This window comes from Cryptomeria japonica, chromosome 3 (genome assembly GCF_030272615.1).
Source record: "Cryptomeria japonica chromosome 3, Sugi_1.0, whole genome shotgun sequence".
NCBI classification, from domain to species: Eukaryota; Viridiplantae; Streptophyta; class Pinopsida; order Cupressales; family Cupressaceae; genus Cryptomeria; species Cryptomeria japonica.
In genome coordinates this window covers 1,006,086,739-1,006,110,072 of record NC_081407.1, presented here as the reverse complement: position 1 = coordinate 1,006,110,072, position 23,334 = coordinate 1,006,086,739, and the positions used below count along the sequence as shown (strand labels likewise).

Sequence of the window (23,334 nt, the reverse complement as noted above, 5' to 3'; positions counted from 1 at the left end):
AACTGCAAAACCTTTTACCAGTTAAGTATTCCAATCATCGGCAATAGAAGGTAACACATTGCACGTTTCAATTCATACAATAATGTGCAAATACAGTAAATAGGGCAAACTACAGAAACAGGGTGGAAACAAGCTTGCAATTTGGTGCCAACGACTTCAAATTTGAAAAAAACAGTTACAAAATTACATAGCAAAATTCTCCCAGTTCTCCCCCTTTCTTCCTTTCTCCTGTTCTCTACCTGTTGCTCATACAATTTATACCAAATTTGAATTTTCCCGCGGTGACCATTGGACTGCATGACTGTTCAAATTCCACATTTGATAAATCGTTGTCGAACACAGGTGTCGGAATAGCAATGTCGATCTGCTAAATCAACATTGGGTACGATGTCGGAATAGCAATGCCGATCATGACTTTTTGATCACTCATCGGAATAAATCTTCAAGGCGGAGTAACAATTTCATGTAATTCCGACAGAACAACCTACCCCGATATCACTCATTTCGGTATAGCTTATGCCGAACGAAACATTTGAAGGTCTATCGGTATAACCCATCGAAGTCAGCTGAACAACATTTTGTAATCCCGATAGTGTAAACTATCCCGATGACAACCATATCCGGTTAACTGTTTTGATGACAACTTTTCACCACAATGATGCTCTATTGGGTTAACTATCTCGATGCCAATATCTTATTGGAATAACTATTCAAAATCGGCAGAACAAAATTTTGCAAATCCGATAGCATAAACTATCCTAATAACCACAATGATACCCTATCGGGTTACCCTATCCCGATAACAGTAATCACAATTTTTTACCCCAATGACATCTTATCAATATAACTTATCCCGATGACAAAAAATGACAACTTTTTGAGCAACTTTACAAATTTGAAAATCATGACTCCAATTTTGACAAATAGACCCAAAAACATGAAATAACATTACAAATGGTCTCAACGGACCTTATTGAATCAAAAATAGTCCTAACCCTAACTCCTAAGACTCAAAACACCAAATTGACAAATTGACTAGACCTTAGGTGCTCCTACACCAGCTACTAACCGAGCCTTGTACTTATCAAGGGTTCCATCAGCTTTATACTTGACTTTAAACACCCATTTGCAGCCAATGGGCTTCTAACATGGTGGAAGATCTGACAATACCCATGTTATTTTTCAAAAGACTATGTTGCTCAGCTGCCATAGCATGTTCCCACTCTGTTACACCTTTAGCCTTTGTATATGTCTGAGGCTCAAAAATACCATATAGATGGAATACTCACAGAGTACTCGGCGAGTTTTTTTTCTCTGCGAGTATTTACGACTTTAACTCGCACAAAAACTCGGTAAGTCTTTGAAAAAAAACTCGCCTGCATAAAAAAAAGGCCCAAACATGTCAAAAAATTATTATCTCTCTTTTTTTTTCGAGTCACTCTCGTTCTCTTCATTAGAATATATACATGAAATATAACATTCTTATACTTTAAGTTATATTTCATGAATATATTATGTCTATATTGGCAGGATGTTTGAGAGTGGTTTCAAATCTATAGGAGTTATAATGCAAATTCTAGGTTTTAGAAGATCTTTTAAATTTTTAAACTTAGTCAAATTTCCATAACCAATAGGCTCCTATCAGCATAAGTCACATTTCATTATGTCTTTTTCCTTTCTTATACTTTTAAGTTATATTTCATGTATATATTGGCAGGATGTTTGAGAGTGGTTTCAGATCTGTAGGAGTTATAATGCAAATTCTAGGTTTTAGAAGATCTTTTAATTTTCAGACAATCAAATTTCAGTAATCAGTAGGCTCCTATCAGTATTCTCTCGCTCTCTCTACCTCACTCACTTTATCTGCCCCGAATTCTAGACCTATCTATTTTCATATCACTCTTCCTCCATCTCCTCTCTCTACCACTCTCTATCTCACTCTCTCCTCTCTCCCCCAAGATCTAGACCTATCTCTCTCACCCTCAAACCCCTACAAGGGGTGCTACGCTCAACCTCATTTTGGCGAGGTGGAGGAGGCACATCGAACTCCTAGGACTAGACCCTCTAGTTCTATCTCTCCCCTATTTTTCACTAGAGCTAAGAAGAGGAAGATGTAAAATGTTTTGATGTGGTATTTACTTTTAGTTTTAGAAAAACAATTTGCTATTTCATTTTGTTTCAGTCTATCAACCACCAGCATTCCATAAGAGGATGCCATTTTGTACCCAATTTGTGTTTAAATCGATCAAATATATCTAGACTCAACTTGTTTTCTTTGTGTTCTCATTTATTGACTCATTAGATGCATCTCCTCACTAAATTTTGCAAAAAAATGCATTTCTTATTAAATTTAAGCAATTTTTTAAGTTGTCGAGTTTTTTTTCAGGCCTTGGCGAGTAGTTCAACTATGGCTGGCCATAAGAGCAAAATTAACTATGCTTTGCTTATTCTTGCCTCTAGCTGATCTACCCTCAATGAGCTCATCATCATGAAGATCACCAATGGTCTTGGTCCACCACTTAGGTCAGAGAGTAGAAGTACCAACATCTGTTGCAAGATGAAGAAGATTACCTGGAATATCTAGAGCAAGCTCATCTAGATGTGGATCCGAATGGACCTAAGGAAAGTCAGGTGGCGCAATGTCGTGCCTGGGAGACCCCACAACTGTAGAGTCAACTAAATCCCTCCCATCAAATGGAGCTAAGGGAAGGCAAACACCCATACTTGTAGCCTTTGGAGGCTCATCCTCAATGCTTAAAACAAGAGAAGAAGGATGAAAAGGCCCTCGTTCTTCATCAGATACTACATTTCAACTGAATATGAAACGATCAGTGTCTACATCAATCAACCGATATGCCTTATGGTTGTCACTGTAGCCTGTGAACATTAATTTTTGACTTTTGGAATCCAGTTTGGTGCGCTTGGCATTTGGAATCCAAACATACGTTGTAGAGCCAAAAACTTTCAAATGATTGGTTTTGGGCTTCCTGCCAGACCAAGCTTACTCTGAACTCATCTTCTTAATGGTCTTTGTGGGAGACCGGTTCACAAGATAGACTACAATGAAGACCACTTCCGCCCAAAACTGCTTAGGAACATTTCTATGCTCCAACATAGACCAAGCCATCTCAATGACTATAAGGTTCCTGCACTCAACAACACTCTTCTACTGAGGGGTGTAAGGTGTGGTAAGTTGATGCTTAATGCCATGTGATGCACAAAAGTTGGTGAACTCTGTAGGCCAAAAATCCCCTCCATTATCGAACTCAAGAGTGACTATCTGATAGCCAAACTCTTTTTCCAGTAAGGCCTTAAACTTTTGAAACATGCTAAAGACCTCTGATTTCTGCTAGAGAAAATACACCCACATGTGTCTACTGAAATCATCACAAACAATAAAAAATACCTGCATCCAGTGATTGATGGAGTGTTCATGGGACCACAGATATCCGCATGAACAAGCTGCATGCTTTCCAGCTTGACAAGCTCCGCAAATTCCATGATTCTGAGTTTGAATCTCAAGTATTCCTACAACTAGATCCTCCTGAACCAACTGAGAAAAATAGTGAACATTCAGGTGCCCATATCGTTGATGCTAAAGAGTGTTGATGGAAGTACTCCTAGCTGCCATGGTGAGCTCCTGAGAACTACTAGAATCAACAAGTCTATAAAGGCCATGATCCTCAATGCCAACAGCAACTGTAGTGCGAGTCTCCCTGTCAACAATGTTGCACTTGTGCAAGCCAAAGATGACATCTAGTTGTGGAGAAAGCTCCATAATCTGACTTACTGACTGTAGATTGAGCTTCATACCAGGTACAAAGTATACATTGAGGAATATCAAATCCCTCCCACTAGATGACATCTGAACGTTGCCCTTGCCGACAACAGTATACTCTTCGCCTCCTTCAAAGATCACAAAAGCAGTGAAAGGCATGTACTCTGTAAACCAATCCCGACGATGTGTGAAATGTCGAGAGGCTCCAGAGTCAATGTACCAGGCTGATGATTGTACATCATCACATGGGCTTTGGGTCATGAATGCATGGAAGGCAGATTCTTTCTGATCAGGATGCATGGCAGAATTAGCTTTCTACTTGAACCCTCCCTGTTTGGATTGTTGGGATGCTATCAACTTCCTGCAATCTTTCACCAAATGGCCAAACTGATGACAGTAATTACACTGTAAGCTCTTCTTCGAAGACTTCTAAGATTGACCTTGACCTTGTCCTTTCTATTGGAAGGACGGAGCTTTACCTTTGTACTTATTTGAGGCTATGGCTGTGACAGCCTGTTCAATGGACGAACTAGCACTGCTTCCAAACTACTGGTTCCATCAATCCTATTGTAGAAGCTTGGTGCAAAGATCAGGAAACTTCTGATCAACACTAGTAGAAGTGATATTTAGTGTATCAATGAAATGCTTGTAGGATCTGGGAAGGCTTTTCAGCGTGATCACTACCATATCCTCTTTAGCCATGGTGCGGCCAATAGCTTGCAACTGGTCATGGATGTTCTTGATCTTCGAAATATGTGCCTGGATAGATGTCTTGTCATCCATCATGAAAGGAAACAGCATATTCTTCAGAAAAAAAAGCTCAGCTCTTGTCGGACCTTTCATGAAGATCCCTCAACAGTTTCCCGATCTCTTTCGTTGTTTTACTTGAAGGCACCTGAGGGAGTTGGTCATCTGTGACTGATAACTTGATGAGCATGACAGCCTCTCCACTGCGCTCATCAAATTTATCCTAGTCTGGACTTGCTGCTGGAGGTCGAGTAGCCTTGCCCAAAACAATCTGATCAAGGCAACGGTACTCAAAAATGGTAAGCATGTAGTTGTGGCCGTTCAACTTTTGACTATGTTCCAACATGATGTTGGTCAAAGATGCCATAACAAAAACCGAGGTTAAACGAGGTCAACCTAGTTAAGGCACAAGACAGAAGAATCTGATTAAAAAATCAGAATATAAGCAGCTGCAAAAAAAGATTTTGAAACCTTGGAGCAAAATTAAATCCTAATGCGCAAATTTTGTGGTTTGCTAAAAAACCCAGAAATTTAAATTTTGAAATTTGCTGAAGACTTAGAAATTTGTCTGCAAACCCTGGATCGCAGAGAAATAATCAGCCAAAAAAAAAAAAAAAAACTGGCACAAATCCCGAGGTAGTAAATTTTTGACACAAATCCCAAGGTGTGAGATTCTAGAAAACCCGAACCAATCTGCAGAAAAGAAAGTGATTTTTTTGAAAATAAATCATAAAAATAATCTGCAGAAATAACCCTAGCAGCGTCTTCAGAAAGTATGCAGAAATAACCACAAACCCTAGGTCGCCAACACAGGAAAAATCGGCACTAAACTCAGAAACAGCCAAAATAAAAAGATCCGTCGAATTTTTATGAGCCGTAAATCGCTTGCAAGGAATTGCAGTGCCAAAACGCAGCAAAAAGCCTGTGAAATCGCAGGATTTAAAAGAAGAACTTTGTTGCCGCCGCGACGCCAGAAAAATGCCCAAAATTTTCAACTCAGCAAAGGGGTGAATGCAGGATTTTAAACTATTATAGAAAAAATCCTTGTGAAATATGCATTTTAACCTGCCCCTACACGTTTTAACTCACATTTTCACCTGCCCTGACACATTTTAACCCACATTGGCATGTTTTAATCCCACGTTGTGATATTTTACCTCGGAATCACATGAGACCCAATGAGTTTTCGTCTTAAATCCAGCAATTTTCCCTCTCAAACTCATCTGCAGAGACTCACGAGTTAAACTTGAGAATACACGCCCAGCTGAAAAAACTTCAAGTGCTTGGCAACTTGACAAGAACTCGCAGGGTTTTCTGTCCATGCTTTAATGAATGTGTTGTTTCTCAAAGAGCAAACATATACAAGGATGAATATGCAACGTGATACATAATCCTCAAATGAATATCAAACCCAGAACAATGAAAACCACAAATTGCATACATTGATGCAATATAACTGCTAGAATGAATTCCATCAACAAAAAAAGAGCTCTCATTACAAGACATTATTGAGGGAACTGAAACATGTTACTCTCGTTTTGTCACTTTTTGCATCAACATACCATCAAAGATTTTGAAAATACTGCCTTTATTGTATCTCCTAAATGGCATGAATCACAAATAGAATGCACTATTATAATCTTTTGTGGGACTGCAGACCTTCAAACACAAACAACAAAACTAAATTCCAAAGATAGAATATACCATTCAAAAAATGTTCTCAGTTTCTGCACTGAACACTGAACAGGCTTCTATCAATGACAGCTTATTTTTTTATTACCCTGCAGAGAATGAAATAAGAAAGCAATAAATGCAAATAATTTCCTCCCTTTAGGAGAGTCCACGTTTCATGGATGGGTTTTGAATTGTGTATTCCTCTTAAAAACTCCCTCAGCAAAATTTATCTTATATTACAGGGCTCAACCGTATGATAGAATCTCAAAAACTTGGAAAACATTAGATTCTTAAAATGGCTGAAGAGCTAAAATAGATGTCTAGGCTTACGAGAAGTAAAAGATTCTTAAGAATGAGAGGTTTGGGATATGGGTCTAATATCCATAGCTCCAGAAAGAAAATACCTGCCAGTCTGTTTAAGCATGTCAAGCATGTTGGTCTGAAAAACGTGATCAACGGCTTCTACACTGACTCCAGTACCACTCTGGGGCATGGCAAAAACATCCACAACACGAACAGTGTACTCATCAACAAACTCACCAAGCATCAATCCCATAACCTCCATTGGAACTCCAGCTCTACCTGATTTTGTAAAGACCATGTAAAAACATCAATATGGGCACCAAGCACTTGGTTTATAATACCCCTATGCTAAACATTAGCCAATGAAACATTGTAACATAATTTTAAGTAGAAAAAGGTATGTTTACCTTGTTCCGTATCAATTTATTAATTACTGTATTTCATGATCTCACTGTACTAACTAATAAATTATATGTCATTTATAATGCCTGAATTTCAAAAACCTTAAATATTGAAAGAGATAAAAAATATATATGTATTGAAGTGCATAGTGGTGTGTGTGTGTATTAAAAAAAAATTGTGCTCCGAAATAAAATAAAATAAATGGGAAAAAAACCAGTACCGTGCTTGAGCATTTTAAGCAAGGCGAGTGATGAAATGTAGACCTGCTCGGATGAATCAAGCATTGGGCCATCGGTAGCAGGTGGTCCCATGCCACCCGCCCCTGAAAAAATCCTCTGTAATCTCTCCATTGTCTTGTGGAGTCTTCCTCTTGTGAGCAACAACTGAAACTAGCAGGAACCGGATTGAAAAACCTGTTTGTGTGAAAACATAAGCAGTCACATCAAATGATGCCAAATTTAAAGGAAGACAAGCTTTTGGCATCTTTATAAGGAGGCTACCTATACAAAAAGTAGATGTTGTAGTACAGATTGGGTAAGGATAGAACTAATCTCTTATTCTTATATACTTAGATTTAAGCAAGGGAATCTGAGCAGTGAAAATAACAACTCTAGAGATCTTCAATACATAACCTATATAAAGTTAAACATTATAAACAAAAAATCACAAATTTGTTATGGTGAGCAGCAGATTGTGTGCCAAATTTTGAAGCATTCTTCAATATTTCTTGCACTGTACAATGAAATTATCAAACCCAAATTTGTTAAAACCAAAGCAGGTGGATAAGTGTACTTTAGATTAGTCACTTTAGTCGATCACATGCAAACATAGAGTTACAAGCATATTTATTAAATATAACATAATTTTAGACATAATGTTAGACTACACTATGTACATGTAGTCATTCATTGCTTATGTTAATGATGTAATTACATCAGTTGTGTCTAAAAGAGTAACTTACAATGCAAATGATAACCACTGATGTATCATTTCCACTCAATGACTGAAATATAAGCATGCACGCATTCCATTATCCCAAACTCTGCATTATTCTTCCACCAGTAATACAACGTAGTAGACTCATTAATGTAAATATAGCCCTCCAGCATGATAATAAGTAACAAAGATTGGAAAATCTATGATTGAAGTGGAAAACGACTGAACACGTGTATACACTAAAATTCTTCTTTATAGAGGGGCACTTAATGCCTAGAAAACCTCAAAGTCTTAAGGTCCAATAATTTGACATTTTATACACTAAATTTAATACAAGAACATAATAATGGTCCTTGAACATTTACTTCACAAGATTGCAATTATTTTTACACATGGCCAATTGTCAAATGTTTCTCTCTCACACAATACTACTGAGCAAGGAGTGATAGTTTCACTATCTGACACATGCAGGCCTTGACTGATTATGATTGATTCGTATAACAGTATATAACCTTCTATCTGATCTTTGGTGCTCACAATGTCATGTCCCCTCAATTTTTGTGTACTACTGTATCTTCAAAATGAATCATAATAATATTTACTGTATCCTCAAAATGAATTACAATAATATGTATTAATTATTAACTTACAAATAATAATAAAATATTATTGATCATCAATTATCTTAAATGGAAATATTTATTTAACAGATTATCATTAATTTACAAATAATAATGAAATGTTATTAGTTATTAAATATATGTGAGTAGACATTAACAAAACAATATTAATAATGATATTAATAATAAGATCAGCGCTAGTAAGGTAGCGCTTCAGATTTAATACGGATGATGGAAAGCGGTGACTTTCCAAGGAGTCACCGCCTTCCAAAACTTTCCCAACAGCTACGTCTCCTTGCTGCAGCAATCGAAGGGGATAAATACGAGGCTTGGGTGATTGGAGGAGACACGAAGGCAAAAAAGAAAAAGACAAAACCTCTGCTCTGCATTCACCCCAATTCCGGTAAGGCTATCTACACTCAAACTCCCTCAGCATTAAGAGATAGATTCTGAATAAGAAATGTGTTCTGACGTAATTAAATTATCATTCCTATTAAGCATTAATATATATATATATAGGTGTTCATTCAAAAATATATAAGTTCCAGTAAAGATTAACCCTGTGATAATTTAGTGAATAATAGGTTCAATTAACATTTACTACTATATAAAGATCAACTGATTAATATCGAATTCAGTATTCAGATAAATAATTGATAAGATAATAATACACTGGGAAGCATGCACAAACTGAATAATATCACATATTCAAATAACTGAGTATTTGACAGCAGTGGATAAAATAAATGCTGGTTACTAACTGGTAAACAATCTGAATATTAGATAAGATCTAAACAATCATAACAGTTCCTTTATTAAAAAATATAATAATCTGGAAATTAAAGTATTCCAATAGGGGGAACTGCTGATCAAGGGCACCTTATAATAGGGGGAACTGCTGTACAAGGGCACCCTATGCAATAGGGGGAACTGCTGTACAAGGGCCCCCTATATAATAAGGGGAACTGCTGTACAAGGGCACCCCATATGGATACTTCAAGGGGAACTGCTGTGTTGAGGCACCCTACTAAAACTCAAATTAGACATCACTACCTTCACTTTTTATGTTTATTAAATATTCACAAGAACTTTCTTTTATTATGAACAGCTAACAATGTATCAAACCCCTTACATAATCCTTCTTTAATATAATTTGCAGCATCTTTTGACTGTGTTTTTGCAGGTTCTTTGATAACAGCAGAAGATTAAAATACCCTTCCTGACCCCTACCTTAGATCTGAGACCAATAACTGAGATATTACAGAGCCATTAACTTAGGGACATTACACACAACAGCATTCTGGCAAGACCACGCAACTCGACAAAGGTCCTCTGGTGTTCAAGAATTTCATGTAGGCTCATCTGAGATTCCATATTAGTTATTACCTATTAGCTGTCTGGACTCTGAATATATTCATGCAGGTTGCCATAGCAAGAGTCTTGATTAAATATTGGTAAATCAAGACAATCAAGGATTATGCGGAATATGATAATCATTTGTCTATAAATACTTTCAATTTGCAAGTCATATGATAGGCTTTAATAGACAACATGGTCCTTCACTCTACCGCTTAATACTCATGTTGTGCAAGTATAGACATATATAGTGGCAAAACTTTAAATTCTGTCCAACTCCATCCCTGGCTGCTCGTTCAAATAGTTTTTCATGCAACCCATGCAAAAAGACTGACTCGTGACCTAAATAAAGTTGTAAAAAATTTTAGATTAAATAACAGTAAGCCTGATAGCTTCCAATGCTCTCTCACATTTAGCATTCTCTGGACATTGAGAATTACACAGCTCACTTCAGACACCTAATATGTCTAATGTAAGGCTAAACAACCATTAACAATTAGCAAAGGTTACATAGAAAAATCTCAAAGATAACCAGAAAGAATCCAGTAAAATAAAATGAGATACCTCATCCCACTGCAAATTTTAAGATCCATCACAACTCGACAAAGATAAGACAAGTGTTGGTTGGATTATTGCGTTGATATCAAAAGGCAAGTCCATAATCAGGAAATGGCTAAATTATTGAGAAATTGTTGTACAAGGAAGGAGAAAAATGGAACCAATTAAATGATTGACTTGGCATCTCCAGTAGGTTTGTGCCTACGAATTGTGGATCGGTGTCTCCAATAGGTACTGCAGTGCCTACGAATTGTGGGGATTGGTGTCTCCAATAGGTTGGTGCCAACAAATTGAGGGGATTGGTGTCTCCTGTGGGTTGGTGCCTACAAAGTTTTGTAAGAGAAGTTTTATATAAGCAATATTTTGCCATGGTTTTCTCCCATACGGGTTTCCTCGTAAATCGTGTGTTCCACTTGTGTTGTGTAATTGTTGAATCTTATGTGAATGATATTGTGCAATTGATGTTATTGTGAATCTGTGATTGTTAAGTTGGAAAAGTGAAAGATTAGATTATATCATACTGATTCACCACTCCCCTCCAGTATAATAATATGCTCATCATATTGTTCAATTGGGCCTGCAGCTGACACACTCCAAGAGTCATCAAAAAGATTTGAAGTGTCAATCTTGATGTTTCAGCACCCATAAGATGTGATTACTTGTGGTATTTTGGGATTGTGGGCTGAAAGCCATAGAGTTAGGCTTACTCATATATTTAACCCAGGTGCAATGGTGAGCTAGGGCAAAGGCTAAGCAGTCAAATATAAGCCAAAGATCTCAACTACAATGCAAAATGTCTTAATATCCTTAGAGATTCTACCAAGGTCAAGGGCATAAATTTACTTCATCAAAAAGAAAGCAGAGGGCAATGCCTTCAATCATGTCATCTCAAATATGTCTAATGTTAACTAGATAGAACTTGAAATATAGAATATTTTATGAAAAACAGAAAGAAAATAGCATTAATAAGGAATATAGTAATGTACTAAGCACATTGGAATATATTAAACAAATCCAAGCACAAATTATTTTTTATCCATGATATTTTCAAATGTAATCTATTTTTTCACTTAAGTGAACATTCAAGACCATAAAACCTAAACAGTGATCACAGATACAGCTTTTTGTATTAAAATGAAGTAAATGAGATGCTAAATTGTTTGATTTCATCACTAGCTTAACCATTACTTAGTTTCTATCAAGCTTGTTTTGTTTGGTCAATATATTGACCATGCCCATTACTTTGAGTTTTGACTAAATCTCTTTCATAAATTTGTAAATATAGCATAGCAGCAAAAATCAATCTCAGGGATGAATGAGCAAACCATAAGATAAAGATTTTTTTTCAAAAAATTGCAACAAAATGAAGTTGTAGGGTCACAAAAACAAAACAAGAAATCAATAGTATAAAAATAACAGCTCAAATCAGTCAAAATCATAAGTTTAACAATTTGAAGCAAATTATTGGTACTGTGATAAATCATGAAAAAATCAGTTTAACCAGTTTTTGGTCAATTTCAGATTGTAAGATTTTGCTTCTTTGGATAAAATTAAAAACATAATATATCTATGAGATACAATATTTGCTCATGCACCAAACAGACAACACTGACTGCAGAATCTCAAGACATTATATCACTGCATGCACAGTCATAGCAAATATGTTGCAGTTGTACCATTCAAATTGAACTGAATAAAAAGGTTAAAGAGTGGAATTCTGTAATAACCATGTAGAACTAGACCCTAGTAGTGCTTCACTACAAATAGGTAGCATATAGTTATGACTACTTATGGATTATGAGAACCAACTCCTATATTTACAAACCTGAAATCTGGGGATGCACAAAATTCGTGACAAGGTCAAACCTAAAGTGACAATCAAATATAATGAGAACACAAGAAAAGCAAGAGAAAGTGCAATATGTGTATTTTTTGTATTAACCAATAAAAACCACAGAAGTGTACTATATGAATGACAAAAAGAAATATAAGCAAATGCTAAAACAATTTATGTATCAGAATAAATCAGCTTTAAATGCAACACTGCTTCATCCAAAATGCCTCGCTTATAATGTTATGCCATAGTTTTCTTCCCTTGAGCACAAACCACCAAGGCAAATGTGTAACTGCAAAAATATAGATGAGATGGAACGAAATATTTATTAACAACCATGAGAGAACTAAAGGATCTATGTAACGAAAGACATGCAATCTATAGAGAAAAATAAGAATGATACTCAAATATGAGAGAATAGAATGGAAACTATGTGTGACAAATGGGTGGGCAGGGCCTCTTATAAATAATCATCATAATACCATCCTAGGCATTAGAACCTTTTTGATTGCCACATATTCCACTGTTCAATATTAAATTAAGATTATATAAAGGACCTGATAAGATGGCTAGACATTCAATCTAAATTACTACTTGGAAGGTCTCAAGTAAGATAAAATTCAATTTGGAGAAATCTCCCCCTCAAAGCTAAGGGAATCACTTCAGAAAGCCAAAGCACATCGCAACTAAACTACATATTTCCATCCTCAATGTACTTTATGATAAAATGATTGTTGACTTTAATATGTTTCATTCATTGTCTCTCTACTAGATTATGACCAATAGCTATAGCCCCTTGACTGGTATCAATCCCGGTTGCTTCATTATTGTATCAAAACAGAAACATATGAAATCAGCAAAAAAGAAGTCATTCTCATAACAGGTGTAAATTTGTGCCAAATATATTTTTGTCTCATTAAAAAACACATCTCTTTGAATGAGAAGCTCCCTATTTACTAGATCCCAATGCCTGTGTGATCTTTGATCTTCAAAATACCACCATTGTGATACATTTGTGTCTCTAGATAAAGTTTCTTCATTTTTTCCTCTAGTCTTCTAAAACTATCTCCTCATAGTGACCACAAAAGGCGATTGGCCGTCAATCCTAAGTGTTTTATCCTCATTATTAGAAAAGATGAATGAACTTCATGTAAAAGAAGTCATTGACAGCATGTGTATTTTTGCGTTTCATGTAATTTTGTCTCCTCAAAAGTCAGATCTCTTCATAAGAGAAGTTTCTAACTTACTAAATACCAATGTTTGTTGTCTTTTGATCTTCAAAATAACCTGCCCCCATTCACTTGTGACTCTTTAGATCAAGTTTCTTCATTTTTTCACCTAAAATATGAGCCCATACCATGCTTCCAAAGACCATAAAGTGGATAGCAGTGGGTTTTCATCTCCCTCACTTTTCAAATGGAGGAACAACAAAGACAACACTATTTCAGAACAAGTTTATGTAACATCCCCACATCAAGCACTTTCGGACTGGGCATTATAAGGATAAAAATATTAATAAAAATACGATATTGAAAAGAAATAATGGGCAAGGTAGGGAGAGAATGAGTCTAATGATCTCCTACAGCTCGTATTAACTAGGCATGGGTGCCTTGGTATACAGTATGGACCTCCATTAATGTAATTAATGAAGGGTATGGTGCAAGAAGGGATAAGGGAAGAGAAATGTCATCTTGCGGACAACAAAGGGGAATCATATTAGACTTAGAAAGGCTGTTCCACAAAGGAATGACACCATTTGAAAAATTGGCAGTCATTAAGGAAAGGGAATAGCATTTGATTCCACAAAGAATTTGTGCCACTTGCTGAGGACGCAATAAAAGAAAGTTAATTTCATGGAGAACAAGACTCAGTTATGTAAAACTTGACTCCTGTAAAACTCCAATTTAGCCTTTGGCATAATGAGAGCAACCCAATCCATAAAGGAGAACAAAAAAAAGACCTACCAGGGCAGAATAGTTTATTCTCGTTGATATAACACAGGTAAGATCACATTACTGTGTGACTAATATGTCCTGTAAAGTAAGAAAGAAGTGACACCCTGATTTACATTGATATCACTATGAAAATGATTTTGTGGCATCGAAAATCTTGTAAAGACATTTTTGTATACACTCCCATTAAGGGGAAACACAAATTCTTAAATAGGAAGAGAATGGCTAAATGGTCTCCACCTCCAAGGGGATTATCAAAAATGAATTTTAATAGAGCTTCCAGAGGCAAATCAGGCAAGGCAAATGCTTATTTAATCCACAATGATAAAAATGACTTCATTGGGGCCACAATCTCCCATTTGGACTTTGGCACCAATAATGAAGGAGAACTCCTTGCACTAATCAAATGACTAAAATTAGAATGCTCCCTCAATAATCTAAAAATCATTATTCAATATGATTACCAATTAACCATCAATGTAAATGGCTAAGGGGAATCCTCTAAGGATTTATATAACATTCTCGAGGAAGCGTAAAGGCTAGCTTCTTTCTTTCCTCCATAAACTACATTCCTTGCTATAGGGGAGTGAATATAACAACATACTTATTGGTTGACATTGGTTAGAAACAAAGAAATTTGACTGTTTCTAATGCCTCAGTGGATGATTGGAGGGAAGTGACTATAATATTATAATACTTATTCTAGTCTCTATCACTCTTTAAGGAGTTGATGCCTTCTCCATCATATTCCTTTGTTTAAAAAATTAGAGTTTAAAAATTTTTATAGTTTAAAAATTTGGAGTTTAAAAATTTTTTTTAGAGTTAAAAAATTTTAAAGTTTAAAAATTTTGAGTTTAAAAATTTTTAGAGTTGAAAAATTTTTAGTTTAAAAATCTGAGTTTAAAAATTTTTAGTTTATAGAGTTTAAAAATTTTGAGTTTAAAAATTTAGAGGTTGGACAAGTTATTACCACTAATTCAGGGCTTTGTCATATTTGAGAGTTGACAGCAGTAGGGACAATGAGTGCTGAGAATTATCACTGAGGGAAGTTTAAAAGGATGGTGGGAGTGAGGAGAATCCAGGAAAAGAAAGGTGAGGTGTAGCTCAATGGGCATCACTTGGCCAAGCATCTGCAGTTAATATATGCCATGATAGATATGTCAAACATGTAAAGGATAGAGTATTTAGGAGGAAAAACTGGGGATTCCTAGCCAAGGATTGATAAGAACAAATTCCTCCAAAATACTCTTTCTGTATGCACTGTTGTGAAATTAGCAGCCAAAGTTAACAACAGATATTTCTGTATGGACTACATACAGTTGATATCATGCTTCAAAAGGTATTTCTGGCTGACTAAAAGGATTTAATCATCGTATGGGAGGCAGCGCCTCCCCATAACAGCTATTCTGGTGTGGGCAAGGCCGTGGAAAGTGTGGTGGATGGTGCTCGTAAGGTGTCAACTGCACTGGATTTCATTGTTAGAGTTTGTACAGCTAAACAAAGCTTAAAGGCATACAAGAAGATTTTATTTTTTTCAAGTTTTCACTAAATCCAAGTGTACAGATGTTAATAGGGTGGCAAACTGCTTGTTAGCAATCACCCAGGGCCGGTATTTCAACAATTGCACAGATCGGATTCTGAGGGGGCTAAGCAGGGCAGTGTCTACCACACTGCAACTGCTGCAACATCCTCTCAAAGTGAAAATAGAATTTGGAAGAAGTCCTACAAGTCCTTTCTACTCTATTGCCTGGAATATCAACTCCATGCTTTCCATTCAGGATGATATGCCAGAATGGAAAAAGCAACAAGCGGCCTTCCTTGCTGAACTCAAGGGCAAGAAGCCTCAACCTGATTTCCACTTGATTGCTAATTCACTGTACCGAGGAAGGAATAGCAGAGGCGGCCGTGGCAAAGGCAGAGGGAGAGATACAAAAGGTGTAAGAGACAGCTTGTGGAGAACTTATTATTGCTTAAAACGAGTTAGTAGTAATTCTCAAAGATAAATTTAGCAGCTGCTCCTGACACAAGCTTGGGATGGGAAGCTCCAGCTGATCAGGATGAAAATGTCTGAGTTACCACTTTTGTTGTGTTTGTTTTGCACATAGTAGCATTACACTCTAAAATATAACTTAATCCTAAGTAACTGCAACCATCCATATTTGCTCGGCTATTTCGTGAGATTTTCAAAACAGTAGTTCTGAAATTATTTAATGTATGCCTACCCTTATTTGGCTCGTTTTAAACTTGATGCAGAAAAATAAAAGCACCAGAACATTCAAAAAAATTAGTTTTGGCATTTAAATTTTTCTTTTATAAGTTTCATTTTAATTAGAATTATTTTTAAGTTGAAATTTTAAACGATACTGATGGTTTTTCTATTAATCTATGTTACCAGGTACTAGCTGGTAAAGCCCAGGTCCTGGTACGAGTCGGTATCGTCTGGGTACGGCCAGGTTACTGCCTGGGCGCCCAGGATCACTATGGGTCCTTCTCCAGCGAACCCGGGCAAAACGACCCATAGTGAACCTGGGCGCCCAGGCAGTACCAAGGGCCGTACCCAGGCATAGATTGATACATCAAAAGCTCAATTCACACTTCATAATTTTGAATATGCCATTTCCTTTATCCATCCAGTTCCAGCTGTATCATAACTTTGTGTCAGAATATGCCAGCAAGCAAGCAATTAAATATCATTTCACTTGCATTTGTGAGCTGTAACTGTGCACGCGGGGTTAGTAAACTTTGTATCAGCATTACTGAGCTTGATTTCAGATGATTTGCATAATGCATATGTAGCAGCTGTTTGTTTATGTTTTGTGAAATCACTTTCCTTGTATTGTTAATGATTTGGCATTTTGTCAAATGTTAAATGAAATTGAACTAGCTTTTGTGTTAGTTTTCGTGATCAGATTAACAATAATGAGCAGGAAATAATAATGCACAGTCACAAGAATCAAAGTACACAAATAGAAAGGGCACACAACACAAGTCTACCCTAGGAAAACCTCCCTCTTGGAGGAAAAACCCAGCAACAACAGATCCTCAGATCTGATTATTCATTATGAATAAAATTGCAGTCTTACAACACTTATCTCAGGCTGAATACATGTGCAGATATCTTCAGCTTCAAATGACCTTTTTGTAGTCAGCATAACCGTGCCTTCTTCAGCATGAACAATAGACTTAAGTTCGCATCAATTAGAACAGAGTCGCATCCATAGATAAGGTATCTTCACACCAAAGGAGAGCAGATATATTTCGCACTGTTATTGCAGATCTGATTCGCACATATAGTAATTGTATCAAGATGCATTCTATGTAGCTTTTATATATGAGGATTGGTGCCTTATTGGGTCGGCCCAATAAGGCACTTTTTGGCGCTAAAGACTTTGTACTTTTCCCACGTTATATGTGCAAGATAGGGTCGGCCCTATATCTCACTCCACGATTTATTTAGGTTCAGCCCTATCCTGGGCGCTAAGGTAGATGCTACAATCTCACACGTTTGACCTTGCATGGCGTGTGGAAGAGAAAGGGCCCAGCCCTATCCTAATTTGTGCACATAGATAGGGCCCAGCCCTATGTGCCCTTTCACATAAATACGTTAGATGGAGATAGGGCCCAGCCCTATTTACACGCCTCCTTAATGAAGAAGGGCCCAGCCCTGTAAGGATTCGGATGATGCCTTAAGGCAATCCGAATCCTTTTTATTTTCCTATCCTAGTTACACAAAAAACAAACAAAAAATTTGCACATGATACAGCTAATGGGAGTGACAATTCTGTTGATTGTGATTCAAATGAAATTGAACCGAATGTTGATATTAACCTTGATGCTTCTGATGAAGAAGAATATAGAAATTAAATATCAATTGTAATTTAAATTTTCATTGTCTAATGACATTTTGAGACTCAAGTATTTTTATTTTTGCTAATTAAGATTATGAGGTATTAAATATTCTATTTTTTGGCAATTATGAGCATCAATGTTCATATATTTTTATTTTTTAGCATTCTATACACACACACACACACATATATATATATCCTGTGAGATTTTGCCAAGATCAAGAGCTCAATGAAATGTACAAAATAGAGACACAATATAGGATAAGAATAAGCTGTATTCTCATCAATAGAAAATGATCAATAAATCAAATTATTACATACAATGTAGATGAGCCTGTTTATATAGGCAAGGCTAGGGATATGTGAACACACAAACATGACATGTGGCTCAATAAGAAACAAGGGTAGGTAGAAAATAGGTGTGGGTAGGTAGGAGAAATAATATAATAGTCCACATGAGGTGGATCACCCACTGAATGTGGAATGTAACAACAAGATCAACACCATAAAAGGTGGAATTTCTCCTACACACACTATCCCAATGTGGCACAAACACCCAAGTGTCTCATACCCAAACTACTATGAAATGCATTTCCTAAGTAAACTTAAGTGTAATAATATCCAAGATGAATAATTATTTACACCAACACCCCCCCTTAAGTGCAACTTAGGGGAATGCACTTAAGTGTACAATGCAACTAAGCAATGCAAGATGGGTCCCGGCTACTAGGCCATGTTAGGTACCCATGTACAAATGCAAATGCATGAAAACCAATGCAATGAAATCTCTCACAAAGCGGGGAAAGAGAGAAAAACCCAATGGGAAAAAACCCTCCCCCAAAAGAGAGATGAAAACTAGATACAAAGAACTCTCATAGAAGTATGTGAAGAACAAAACCCCATGTGAGGAAAAAGTCCCCCCATATGAGAGAAGAAGAGAAGCTAGGAAGCCACCCCTCAATGTGGAATCTGCACCAATGATAGAAGCTCAATGTATGAAGAAACTGCTCCACGAACGTTGAACAACATTCCTCCCCTTAGGAAGAAACAAAACCAAAGGTGTATCCATGAAGTATCCCCAATTATGAAGGGAAGATGTATGAAAAAAATTCATGATGAATGGAATCTCTGAAAACTGCTCAAGAGTCCCCATGTCGATGCTGAAAGATACCCCCTCCAAAGGTGGTAAACTGTGCCACACTGCTGAAAAAGGCACTCCAAGATCTAGTGGAGATGGATGTAGAACATGTCCCAAAGACTCACATGTCTCCTCAAAAGATAAAGAGACCTCCTCCAACTGTTGTACATAAGTATCCACAATCATGTCAATCTCAAAAGAATGATCATGTAGAGAATGAACAAGAGGGTTAGAGTGTGCCCTCGCAACAATCAAAGAAGGATCATCACAGAGAAGAGAAGATGAATGTCATCAATGATGTCTCCCAAATCTGCAATGTAGGTTCTACAAACAAACCTGCAATGTCTGTCAAGTAATCATCCCATGAATCTGAAGCTGGAAGACAATGAATATCTTGCTGCACTGAATCACATGAAGGCAAAATTGTCGCACTATCCGCATCATCAGGTGCAATAGGTGATGTGATATCAATATGAGGAGATGAAATACAAGGGTCAAGAACGGGGTCAAATGTGAGAACCCCCATGTTCAAGTGCCCAAAGTTCTCCTCAAAATCTGAACCATCACAAGAAGTGTGATCATCATGTGTAGAATCATCAAATGTGAAATCATCATCATCAACAAAATCCGAAAAGGAGTATAACCGAGATGCATGATCAACCACCCCAGTCGCAATGATAGCTCTAGTCTCCAAGTCTCTAATGAAAACTAACTCAGGTGTGAACTCCACAACTCTCTTAGTTGCGCCATGTGTGATTTGATAGATGGAAAGGAGATTGTTTGTCAAGTGGGGTACACACAACACATCATTGAAGGAGTTTTCCCCAATGTCAATAGATCCTTTCCCAATCACATCCATGTATGTATGATTGCCCATCAAAATTTGCGGTATGGTGCAAGGCTCAAATGTAGAGAACATAGACTGCGAAGATGCCATATGATGAGAAGCCCCTGAATCTAGAAGCCATCTCTCTGAATCATGACTGATAGTAGCACATAGAGCTTTTCCTTTTCTTGTCCCAAAAGAGTGAGTCTTCCCACTTGTAGAAGCCATGAATGCTTGCTCTTTTCCTTTTGAATGAGAGGAAGTGGAAGTTGATGAATCATCCTTCTTGTAGACATTAGGAAAATCAATGTTACGCTTTTTGATGATATGTGTGAACTCATCAATCTTCTTAGAATGGCAACGACACTCCTCATGACCAAACTTTTTACAATAGGCACACATAGGTTTCTCCCTCTTTGGTGAATTATCCCTCTTGGAAGAGGATGTATCTCCTTGTTGTGGAGAGGATGATGCTTTGTCCTTAGGCTTTGATTGCCATTTCTTCTTGTTTGAGTTATCCTTTCCTTGATTTCCTTTGTTCCCTTGATTTGCCACTAATGCTTGAGACTTAGAAGCCTTAAGAATGCCCATGCTTATCAACTTAGTTTGTTCCATCATCAACATTTCATTGAAAGCATCAAATGTAGGCATTGTGTAGCTTGAACCCATTGTCATCCTATGGCTTTGGAAACTAGAAACAAATGCTGCATATTTTTGTGGAAGCTTGCCTATCAAGTTGAAGATCAATTGAGTATCCTTCTTATCAATGCCACAATCTTTGAGTTGTGCCCTCAACTCATTTGCCTTAGTGACATAATCTTGTATAGTATCAAAGTTCTTGGGATCCAACATGGTGAGATCACTATCAATCTGATATCCCCTAATCTCATCAACTTGACCATACAAGTCTTGAAACTTTTGCCAAGCATCCTTGATTAGAGTACACTTCTCAATATGAAAAATGAGATCCTTTGATACATACTTTCTTAAGGTACCAATTGCCATGATATTTTTAGTGAGCCAATCCAAGTGACCAACTCGATCAACCTTAGGATCAGCAGGAGCAACAATAGTTCCATCAATGTAATGAGTGAGTCCTTTTTCCATAAGTTTACTCCATGCATCAATTTTCCAAGTAGCATAATTATGAGGAGTTGAGAGAGGAAACTTAAAAGAACCCATTGCAGCAAAAAGAAAGGAACACAAGAGCACAAAAGCACAAGAGACACCCCCCCAAATTCACTCAATCAAGTACCCCCCCAAAAATGATGATTTTGGCACTTTATATGTAGTGCGTGTACAATAGGCCACTTGCAAACAATGGCAAGGTGGACTTCTGATTTTGTTTTACAACTGCCCCAATAGGTTGAGAACTACAAAGCAAAAGATAAGAAAGATAGATCTATGCAACACAAATGCCAAATTGGCCAAATAAGACCATATGATGAAAGTACAATTTCTACCCACAATTGTTGTAAACCGATAGCATATTCTGAGAGTAGACAAAAAATAAGGCACTTTCAAAAAAAGCGACACCTGAAAAGGAGTTCGTATGAGCCCAAACAGAGTCCTGGAAGTTGCAGAAACAAGGATTGGACAGGTATAGTCACCAAAAACTAAGAATTCTGAAAAATCTGTCCATCACAATTAGAAAATAATTCCACCACATGAAAGTACACGAAATTGTAGCACATTTCAAAAAAAATTGCACCAAAAAAAGAGCAAAAATGAGCAAGTTATGGCCATTTGAAGTTGAACTACAAAATCAAAAAGCTCAATGAGAGGGGCCTGCAAAATTTTTGAAAAATGATGACGTCAGTGAACTGCGGGGTTAAATTTGACGGCCGTATGACCGTCGCGAAAACTTCACGGCTAACTGGGCGCTAACGTGGCGCGATCTGATTGGCCGAAAATATGACTGGGTGGATAACGTGTCAGATGATGAGGTGTCCATAGGCCAGTGGCCTCCTGCCACGTGGCGGTTGTGGATTCACCGAGTTAGGCTGGTGGAAGTCTGCGTAGCAAAGGAGGTGGCAGGTCCACCTGGGCGATGGCGATAGTGCAGGGCCCACCGAAGGACCAATGGGAGTTGTCAGCGGCAGGTTTCGCCGCCAGCGGCGAGGTTGGCAGGGCCGGTGGGGCTAGCTAAGGCGGCGCGGGGCCGGCGGGGCCGGCGCGGCAGGGAGGCGTGGCTGCGGCGGGGCGGCTGCCAGGCAACGCTACCGGGGGAGTTGCGGGAGGTCTGCTGCGGCTGCAGCGGGGTGGAGTCGCCGGGCCGACGGAAGGAGTTATCCCCGGTGCTTGCTGGCGGAGGGTTACCGGTGGTGGTGAAGCCTACGCAGGGCTGCCGGTGGTGGCTGGTGGCGCCGGAGGAAGATGTGCCGCCGAGGAGTTGAGGACCTACAAGGGTTACAGGGGGGGTCTTCGGACCCCCAAAAAAAATTTGAATTTTTTTTTTGAAATTAATTTTTCCGAAAATTTTATTTAATTTTTTTTTTTCCGAAAAAAATTTTGACGAAATTTTTTTTCTCCGAAATTTTTTTTTTTTTTCAATTTTTCAGAATAAACTAAAAAAAATTCGAAATTCGTACAATAATAGCAAAATTGGCGAAAAAAATTCTCACCAAAATAGGCCGACTTTATAACCAAAATTCATGGAAACGGCCACCTGGACGCAATGGCGAGGTTGGATCTGGTCTAGGACGCCTCCAAAAGATGCTGCTCCTCAGATCTGCCTCTTGACGTCACAATAATGCCTCTTCAAGACGAATCAATGACGCTCTAATGGCTCTGATACCATGTGAGATTTTGCCAAGATCAAGAGCTCAATGAAATGTACAAAATAGAGACACAATATAGGACAAAAATAAACTATATTCTCATCAATAGAAAATGATCAATAAATCAAATTATTACATACAATGTAAATGAGCCTGCTTATATAGGCAAGGCTAGGGATATGTGAGCACACAAACATGACATGTGGCTCAATAAGAAACAAGGGTAGGTAGGAAATAGGTGTGGGTAGGTAGGAGAAATAATATAATAGTCCACATGAGGTGGATCACCCACTGAATGTGGAGTGTAACAACAAGATCAACACCATAAAAGGTGGAATTTCTCCTACACACTATCCCAATGTGGCACAAACACCCAAGTGTCTCATACCCAAACTACTATGAAATGCATTTCCTAAGTAAAATTAAGCAAGTGTAATAATATCCAAGATGAATAATTATTTACACCAACATATCCCATACTAGTACCCGTGGTTAAAAAAAATTGTTGTAACAGCTTTTGGTTCCCATACTCGCACCCATACCAGCAACTTAGCTATTAATTTATACCTTATTAGGAACTAT

The 23,334-nt window shown here is 37.5% G+C and overlaps 1 protein-coding gene across 1 annotated transcript in view; it reads right to left on the bottom strand.

Moving 5' to 3' along the window:
- Positions 1-23,334, bottom strand: part of LOC131036728 (26S proteasome non-ATPase regulatory subunit 14 homolog) — a 63,214-nt gene that overhangs the window by 30,949 nt on the left and 8,931 nt on the right. The window contains exons 2-3 of the mRNA XM_057968696.2: positions 7,125-7,317; positions 6,604-6,781 (exon numbers count right to left, since the gene is read on the bottom strand). Coding sequence (XP_057824679.1) covers positions 6,604-6,781; positions 7,125-7,254 — 308 coding nt within the window. The 5' untranslated portion in view covers positions 7,255-7,317. The remainder of the gene's footprint in view (positions 1-6,603; positions 6,782-7,124; positions 7,318-23,334) is intronic.